General features: G+C 52.9%; 1 protein-coding gene across 1 annotated transcript in view; it reads left to right on the plus strand.

Moving 5' to 3' along the window:
• Positions 1-9,836, plus strand: part of LOC102472364 (uncharacterized) — a 26,308-nt gene that overhangs the window by 11,391 nt on the left and 5,081 nt on the right. Inside the window, 3 exon segments of the mRNA XM_014586674.2 lie at positions 4,747-4,828; positions 6,583-6,649; positions 7,818-7,880. Of these exon segments, the coding sequence (XP_014442160.1) occupies positions 4,747-4,828; positions 6,583-6,649; positions 7,818-7,880 (212 nt within the window).

Raw genomic sequence — 9,836 nt, forward strand, 5'->3', positions numbered from 1 at the left:
CGAGGGATCAGCAGTTAGCGTAATGGCTATGTCGCTGAACTCCCATGTAGTTGACCGCGGTTTGAGTCCCGGACCCGGTGGCTTAAACTCGCACTGGGTGCATGTGCGTGCGTGCCCAGGATCCCAAGAGGAGAATGGAGGAGAAGAGATTGTGGCGTGGCCATCCCCTCCATCCCTCCTGGGAGGTGATTTCTTGCTTTCTGTCTCTCTGTCTCTGTCTCTCTGGCAAGTGCACGCGCCCTATAGCAAAAACCTCTCCAAGAAAGAAAAAAAAAAGCTTTATAAAAAAAGTGAGATCCATGAAAGGAGCCTGGGGTCCAGAACACGGGGAATCTACAGAGAGAAGTCACAGCGTCTGAGGTCTCCAGAAACACAAGCATGCACATTCTTGCAGGTGTCCAAGGCTTCTAGTCATGTGATCTGGAAGGGTCGGCCCTTAGTGCAGTGGTAAGCCCTACACGTGGGAAGTAGGTCCCATGAAGCCAACTGCAGCTCGAGTCCCGGCCCCAGCAGCTTGGAAACTCTGGGCTCCTATGCGTGCGTGTCCTACATCCTGAGAGGTTGGAGAAATAGCAGGAAGAGGATTATAGCGTGACCACACCCCACCAGGGAGGGCTTTCTTCTAAGAATAAAGACATGGAAGAGTTAAAACTGGTTGTGGGAACAGGAATTGGAGCAGGTGAGACACAGGACTACCCTGCTGGTTTTTGTTATAAATGTTGTTAAATTGCTTCTTTATCAATAATCTAAATCTGTTCGTTTGTCATAAATACAAAACAAATATTTAAAAGTGCATCAAAAGTGGAGTCAGCAGGTGGCATGGTGGTCGAGGGCGCTGGACTGTCACATGGGGGACCATGGGTTCTAGTCCTGGTCTTGGCAGCTTGCTTTCTCACTTTCCTTCTCTCTCTCACTCTGTCCCTCTCTGGTCAAATCTAAATAAATAAATAAAGTTACATAAAAAAATTTTTTTTTTAGAAAAAGTGCATCAATGGGACCAGCAGTTGGCATAATGGCTATGTCACTGGACTCCCATGTAGTCAACTGCAATTTGAGTCCCAGACCCGGTGGCTTAAGCTTATGCTGGGCATGTGTGTGTGCCTGCCCAAGATCCTGAGAGGAGAATGGAGGAGAATGGGATTGTGGCGTGGCCATCCCCCCTGGGGGGCGGTGATTTCTCGCTTTCTGTCTTTCTGTCTGTCTCTGTCTTTCTGGCAAGAGAGAAAAAACTCTCCAAAAAAGAAAAGTGCACCAAAAGGATAAAGAAAAAGAGTTGTTCTTCTGGGATATGATCTTTCAGAGACACAAGGGAGCAAGGAGTGGCTTGTTAGTAGCTGTCATTGCCTGGGATGTTTTTCACTTGCTTGGTCTCGTTTCTGTGTGACTTCTTTTTCTTTAAAAAAAAAAGTTTTAGAGATTTTTGTCTTAGGGCACGTGTGCTTACCAGAGACAGACAGTGAGAGGGAAAGCGAGAAATCACCCCCCAGGGAGGATGGCCACTTCATAATTGCTTCTCCATTCTCCTCTCGGGATCTCGGGCACACACGTGCGCCTGGAGTTTTTCAAGCCCCAGCTCCAGAACTTGAACCACAGATGACCATGTGGGAGTCCAGCAATGTAACTGCTACACCGTCTGCTAGACCCATGGACTTCCATGTTTTTTTTTCCCCTAAAGAATTATTTATTTTAATTCCATTTGTTATTATTTTTATTATTTTTAAATTTGACCAGAGAGAAAGGGAAAGGGTAAATGCAAGCCACCAGGTCCAGGACTCGAACCGCTGTCAGCCATGTGGAAATCCGGCGCCTTTAACCACCACGCCACCTGCTGGCCCCAACTTTCATTTTTTAAAAGCAATAATGTACTCAATGGAGTCGAAGATGAGGGTTGGGGTCATTCAGGTTGCACCTGGGTTCCATTCTGCCTCCTCTGCAGGACTAGTTCCGTGACCTCTGGCAAAACCTCACCTGCCGTCCTGTACCTCAGAGTCCTGGCAAAGATGGGTCTTCTGGGGGAGGCAGGTGTGAGCAAGTCCCTGCCCCTTAGGAATGAGCGTACTGGGCAATAGGGACATGGGATATCCAGTGACCACCACCCATGAATCCCATCTCCACGCCTTCCTCCTGGGGGAGCGGACCGCCCCTAGCAGAGGCCACTGGCCGGGAAGCAGGGGCTGGCTGGAACACAGCCCTGGGAACCCTCCGACCCTGTGCCAAGGGTCCCTGTGGTCTCAGCAAACCTGGGCAGCCTGGCTGCCAAGCTGCAGAGAAGGAGGTGCTAGTGCCTGGGGCTCCCTGCCCTTCCCAGCCTTGGCACACAGGGGCCGTTCATGAGCAAGCGCTCCTCGGGACCAGCGTACGGAACTCGTTACCCGCCTGCTGACTGGGCACGCCCAGGCTGTCTCCCCCGCTCCTCTCCTGCACAACTGTCTCTGCCCGCCTGAGTCCTGGCAGTCCCTGAGTCCCAGCTCAGATGCCACTTCTGTAGTGCCCCCGGCCTTTCCCACGAACCAGAGGGGATGGCACTTCTCCTTTGGCATCTGCTCCTTACCAAGCATGGGGTTCAGTGGTCTGAACGTTCATGTCCTCCATTGTATACGTTGAAATCCTAACCCCCAAGCTGACTCTGGGCAGCGATTAGTCATAGGGTGGAGCCCTCCTGAGTGTCTGCCCTGGGAAAAGGGGCCCCCGCTGCTTCTGGCTCCCTTCTTGCTGTGATAGTAGTCCATGGCCTGGAGTGGGCCCTCCCAGAAGCCACGGTCTCGGCCTTCCAACCTCCCGAACTGGAGGAGCAGATTTCTGCTGTGTGGAAATACCCCGGGGCTGGGACTCCTGTAGCAGCCCAGACTGAGGGCCCTTCCCTGGTCCACTGGCTCCTTCCTTGTTTCTTCTTCGTCACTCCCACGGCCCATCGCCCACCCCAGGCCGTCACCAAAGCCCTGGATGACTGAGGACAGGGGAGAGGCCGCAGACACAAACGTGGTGTCTCCAGGGGTTTGACGGTCCAGCCGTCACCAAAGCTGCAGTACCGGAAGCTGCACGGCCACGCAGCAGATGCCCAAGATCCTGAGAGACTAGAGGGCCAGGGAAAGGGGGTCTCAGCGTGTCGAGAGCACCCACCCCACCCAGCTCCCTGTCCTGTGTGCACACACACCCTCATGAATAAAAATAAGCTTCTTATTTTTAGAGATATTTGCCTCAGGGTGCATGTGGTCACTGGAAAGAGAGATGATGAGAGGGAAAGTGAGAAATGACCCCCAGGGGGATAGCCACCCCGCAATCCATTCTCTTCCCGGGATCCTGGGTTTGCCTGCATGTGTGCCTGGTATGATTTTCAAGCACTGGGTTCAGGATTTGAACCATAGTCAGGGGACCAGCAGATGGCAAAATGGTTACATTGCTGGACTCCCATGTAATCCACCACGGTTCAAGTCCCAGACCTGGTGGCTTAAAACTTATGCCAAGGGACTGCAGCGTGGCCATCCCCCCAGGGGGTGATTTCTTGTTTTCTGTCTCTCTATATCTCTTTGGCAAGCACACGCACTCTATAGTAGAAATCTCTAAACATACGCACACTGAACTGCAGTCGGCCATGTGGGAGTCCAATGACATAACTGCTACACCATCTGCCGGTCCCCAAAATATACAATATTTTAAAAATAATTACTTTATTTATTTATTTATTTATTGAAATTTGACCAGACAGTGACAGAGAGAGAGGGAAAGTGAGAAAGCAAGCCACCAGGTCTAGGATTTGAACTGTGGTTGCCCATGTGGGAGTCTAGTGCCCTTAACCACCGTGCCACCTGCTGGCCCCCAAGATAAACTCTTTATTTTATTTTATTTTATTTTATTTTTTTGAGAGATTTTCAATGTAGGGCGCATGCGCTCGCCAGACAGAGAGAGACATAGAGACAGAAAGCGAGAAATCACCCCCCAGGGGGGATGGTCACGCCGCAATCCCTTCTCCTCCATTCTCCTCTCGGGATCTTGGGCACGCACGCACACGCGCCCGGCGTGAGTTTTAAACCACTGGGTCCGGGACACGAACCGCGGTCGACTACGTGGGAGTCCAGCGACATAGCCATTACGCTAACTGCTGGTTCCAACTCTTTTTTTTTTTAAAGAAATGTATAAACAGTTGGAAAAGCAAAGCTCTGATACCTACAATGGGAGGTAGACTCTGCCTGAGTGGAAGAGGACAGAGTGACAGCTTCCTTGTACCAATGAGGGGGAACCTGCCCAGGGCCAGGCTTGTCACAAAGCAGTGAGTCTCAACCCAGGGGTTCTACCCCCAGGGGACACTGGCAGTGCCTGGACACTGGGCGGGGTGCTCCTGGCACGTAGTGGGTAAAGGCAGAGATGCTGCCAGATGCCCTACGTTGCCCAACGTCGGATTCTGTGCATGGACTGAGCACCACCGGACTGCACGCCCAGCGGTGTGCTGCGAGTGTGAGCTGCAGCTCTGTCCAGCTGTCAAACAGCAACTGCAGAAAACCAAAACCCAAACCGAGACAGGGCTCGGGGTGGCTCAACAGGACCCAGGGGCACTCTGGGTAAGGGGGCGGCTTACACGCCACCGCCGGGCTTCTTTTGTGCTGTTTTGCCTTGTCTATCCCCTTTAGTTTTTCTTTTTCTGTTTTTATCTTTCCAACTGCACAGTTGGTTGTGCTGGTCCTGCATCTTCACCAGCTGCCGGGGCACCTCCACCCTTGGTATCTCTTGCGCTCTGTGCTTTCCAACTAGTTTATAAGTCCTTGCCGAGGAGCTCCCGAAGTGCTGCCCTGGCCCTGGAACTGATCTTCAGCCTCTCGGCGACCACAGCTGGGTGCGAACGTAGAGTTGGGGACTTCCTTAGACTTTGTCAATCAAGACCGAGTTACTGAGCTCATCCCAAACTCTACCTTTGGGCCACTTCTCTTTGGCCTTGCCCCCAGATTTGTTCACTGGGTCATTGACCTTCTTGGCCAACTTCCGGCGTCTTTCTTGTCATCTGTGGACAGCATGGTGAAGCCCGGAGAGCAGCAGGAGCCACTGCAGCTTCGCTAAGATGGCAGATGGAAAGGCTTTCCCCTGACCATCAGATGGCGTAATGGTTACATCGTTGTCGGATTCCCACGTAGTCGACTGTGGTTCGAGTTCCAGACCCAGTGACTTACACTCATGCTGAGCGCGTGTGCATGCTTGCCCAAAACTCCAAGAGGGGAAGGAATTGCAGTGTGGCCACATCCTCCGGCGGGGATGGGTGATTGCTTGTTTTCTGTCTCTCTGGCGAGCGCACAGGCCCTATAACAAAAAATCTCTCAGGAAAAAAAAAAGGCTTTCCCCTTAGCTTAGTGGTTTTTTTAAATATTAATTTATTTAACTTTATTTATTTAAATTTGATCAGAGAGGAACAAAGTAAGGAAGAGAGAGGAGAGAGAGAGGGAAAGCAAGAAAGCAAGCCACCAGGTCTGGGTCTCGAACTGCAGTCAGCTATGTGGAAGCTTAGCACCCTTAACCACCACGCCACCAACTGCCACTTCCACTTAGTTTTTTTTTTTTTTTAAAGGATTATTTATTTTATTTTATTTATTCATTGATTTTATTTTAATTTGACCAGAGAGAGACACAGAAAGAGAAAGAGAGGGAAAGTGAGAAAGCAAGCCACCAGGTCCGGGACTCAAACCTTGGTTGGCCATGTGGGAATGTCCAGCACCTTAACCACCATGCCACCTGCTGGTCTCCTCCTCCCCTTAGTTTTTAATTCATTAAGCACCTTTGAAAGTTTTCCAGCTGCCTAGGGGATCTATAGGTATTTTCCCACCCTCAAGTCTGGAGAGCTACAGGACAGGACAGGCGTGGCGGGAGTGGGCAAGTTGGCATCAGTGTGTGCTGAAACGGGGGGAGGGGCAGGAACACAAAGGGACACCCATGACCTCTGGACCCTCTGGCCTGGTGCTCACTCCAAGATTCCTTTCTTGGCCACTGTTATGGGTTGAATTGTGTCCCCCCAAAAAACCCAATCGAGCCCTAACCGCTGGTCCCCGTGCAGGCGACCTTAACTGGAAACAAGGCCTTTGCAGACATGACCCAGTTAGACCAAGGGGGCACTGGAGCGGGCAGCCCTGGCCAATGGTCAGCGTCCTTAGACTAGAGGACACACAGGCACACGGGCAGACACAGACGGCCCAGCAGTGATGTACCCACAAGCGGAGGCACACCAAGAGGCCTGCTGCACCTCCAGAAGCCGGGGAGCAGCCGCGGACAGAAGTCCCTCAGTCAGAGGGAAATGAGCCTGCCACCTTCCGGATTCCCGAACGGGGACAGAAGGCATTTCTGTTGTCTCAAGCCTCCCAGTGCCTGTACGGTTAGGGAGGCCCCAGGAAACTAGCAAGAATTCTCCCAGGAGGCAGCCCCACCCTTCCCGTGGCAGACCCTGGTGTGAACAAACTGTGGCCTTCCTTCCCCTGCCCAGGGCCTCACCTGTCTCCAAGAGACCCCAGGGCTCTGTCTCCGTGCCTACCAGCAGAGGCCAGTAGGCCCTGAGCCTCACCCTGGGGCGCTGCCCTGCACCCGCCCCATATCTCCATACATCTGCAGGGTGGATCAGCAAGCAGGAGCTGACTGCAACTGGGTCAGGTGTCCCCAGGAGCATGAGATGCCCAAGGTAGGGTCGAGCTTGCTGGGTCTGGAGGAGGTGGAGCCTTCAGGGCTGGGCAGGGCCAGGTAGAGGTATGCACATAAAGAAGGGAGCGGGCCAGGCCCCTGGGCCCTCCTGCCCAAGATCACTTCAAAGGTCTGTAACACTGCCCGCAGTGCAGCTCTTCGGGGGCACGCACACTGCCTTAGCACCCTGGCTGGGCAACTGTGGGCACGCTACAGGGCTTCTCTGACCCTCCTTAGCAGGGGGAGATTCTGAGAGACAGCTCTCTGCGGTGTGTGGCTCCTGGGAGACATTACCCCCTTTCTTTCATCTCTCCCTCCTTTCAGGATTTTGAGCACGCACACAGATGTGCCTGGCATGTTTCTCAAGCCACTGGGTCCAGAACTTTAACTGCACGACTGGCCATGTGGGATCCAGCCACCTCAACCACCATGCCATAAGCTGGCCTAAAAAAACTCTATATAGGATGATGATGACGGGAATTTTAATGTCTCTGTATTGACCGATACAAATGGTATTCCTTCTGGAAAAAGAAATGTAATACACTGTAAAGTTATATGTGACTCAATGTAATATAAAGAAGATTATGATCATTTAAAAATTTTTTAAACTCTATATAAATTTTTTTTGGTTTATTTATTTGAGAGAGATTTTTGCTACAGGGCGTGAGCGCTCGCTGGAGAGACAGAGACAGAAAGTGAGAAATCACCCCCTGAGGGGATGGCCACACCACGATCCCTTCTCCCTTCTCCACTCTCCACTCGCAATGCCAGGCACGCATGCTCACTTGCCCAGCGTGAGTTTCAAGTCACTGGGTCTAGAACTTGAACTGTGTCCAACCTGTGGGAGTTCAGTGCCTTACCCTCTATGCCACCTGCTGGCCCCCAACTTCTATTTTTAATGTCGCCATCCTCTAGCTAACACGTAGCACTGCTTTCTCTCACATGGAGGGGGTACACGGCAGTGGCACTAGCAGTACCTGTGACTTTACCACTAATAAAAATGACCGATAATGTCTTTTTTTTTTTTTTGAGAGTTTTTTGCTATAGGGCACGTGTGCTCTTTCTGGCTGACAGTTCCTCACCTGTCCCTTGTGTCCGATGACCGTGAGAGGCGCTGTTCAGGTACTTTGTACACCATCCCTCAGCATTTGTCGGCGTTTTCGCCTCAGTACACAGGTGTTAGTGTTTGTGGGAAGAAGAGCCACCCGCACCGCATCATAGCCAGGGCGCAGGTAGGCCAGCCTGAGGCCTAGTGGTTCAGGGAGCCAGATCCTGCATGTCTGACCGCTGTACGAATCCCAGACCCTGTGGCTTGAAAAACACACTGGGTGTGAGTGTCTTTTTTTTTTTTTGGAGAGGTTTTTCACTATAGGGCGCGTGCGCTCGCCAGACAGACAGAGAGAGACATAGAGACAGAAAGCGAGAAATCACCCCCCAGGGGGGATGGTCACGCCGAAATCCCTTCTCCTCCATTCTCCTCTCGGGATCTTGGGCACGCACGCACACGCGCCCGGCGTGAGTTTTAAGCCACCGGGTCCAGGACGTGAACCGCGGTCAGCTACGTGGGAGTCCAGCAACATAGCCATTACGCTAACTGCTGATTCCCAAGTGTCTAAAGTCCTGACAGGATGGAGGGATGGAGAAGGGATTGCAAGCAATGAGGCCCCATTGGCCTTCTCTCTGCCTCGCTCTCTGATGAGCTCGCGTGCCCTCTGGCAAGGGAAAAGAGGAGCAGCGTGCCACGTCACTGCGTGTGCCCTTGGTTCCCGGCTGGGGCAGTGTTTCTTAGGCTTCTTTTTTAAAAATTAATTATTTAATTTTATTTATTCATTCATTTATTTTAATTTGGTGAGAGAGAGAGAGAAAAGCAAGTGTGAAAGCAAGCTGCCAGGTCCAGGACTTGAACCATAGTCAGCCATGTGGGAGTATCCAGCACTTTAACCACCACGCCACTTGCTGGCCCCTCTTAGGCTTCTTCACAGCAAAACTACTCACTCTTCCTTTGTGAGAGTCACCATGCGCACCCACAGGCAAGGCTGTTCTGCTCAACCTCCGAGCAGCTACAAAAGCCACTTGGAATTCTTGTGCGTGGGAAATGTGTCTCTTCTCCCTGTATTCATCTATGCCTTTCTGTGAGCATGGACTCCTCAAGGTTATTCCGGTCCGGTTTATAATCTGCACTACCGACTCTGTTCTGCGTCGTCGGTAACCTGCTTGCCAGACGAGCGGCGTCCAACCGAACGCTGTCCTGCTTCTGTAAGCTGCTTGAAGGCAGATTGCTGGTCTCTACAGGACCTGGCCATGTGGTTTTCGAACTTGAGTTTCCAAGAACTAAGAGTACGAACTGTCTAGCAACTTTTCTGCAACACTTCCTTTTCTGCAACACCTGTAACCCCTGACAGATGTACCTATGGTCCCCTGAACCTCCCTAAGTCAGCTCCCAGAGCTTAGAGCTGGAGCCCCTCTGGGTCAGAGCTCTCCTGTTCTCTGAGTGGTGCTCCGCCTTTCTGCACGGGGTCTGTATTGCAGCGCTGGGAGGTAGGCCACCATGCAGCGTTTCCCTGCATATCTGGATGGTTCTGCAATGCCTCTCCTTGGGGAGACCCCAGCCCCAGCCCTAGGCAGGCACACCAGTGCCGGTGGGTGACCGGGTGACCGTTGACCAGAACTGAATTCCTCTGACAAGGGACTTGGAAGATGATGTCAACTTCCTACTTCGGGTCTGGAAAAGCCCAAGTTCCCCAGGAGGGGTAAACAGTCGCTAAGGGGCGAAAACATCCAGACATCAGCAGTGCTTTTTCTCTGCAGTCAGCAGCGGGGCAAGCTCGGGAATAGCGCCAGGGAGGGGTCTGGAACGCAAAGGTGCTGGCTGAGGCAGCCAGTCCACTCATCCCCTTGGGAGCCCTGGGCCTGCAGGTTGGGGAGGGGAAGAAGGGGCGAGTGTGCCCCCTCACATCCTTTCACACAGGAGCTGCAGGCCCAGGAGTGCAGCGCGCCCTGGGAAGCCCTTGAAAGCCAGCCCGGTGGGTGGCCCCCACGGGACTTGCGACTTGCGGCAGGGCTGGTGGCACTTGGGGGGGAGGAGGGCGGGACGAGACAGGGGGCTGGACCCTTGGCCTGCGTCCCAGGGGGCGGTGCCGCGGCGCGCACGTTGCTGGTCCCTCCCAGGCGGGGGCCGAACCGGCGGG

Source organism: Tupaia chinensis, unplaced genomic scaffold, assembly GCF_000334495.1.
Source record: "Tupaia chinensis unplaced genomic scaffold, TupChi_1.0 Scaffold000159_1, whole genome shotgun sequence".
In the NCBI taxonomy this organism is placed as follows: Eukaryota; Metazoa; Chordata; class Mammalia; order Scandentia; family Tupaiidae; genus Tupaia; species Tupaia belangeri.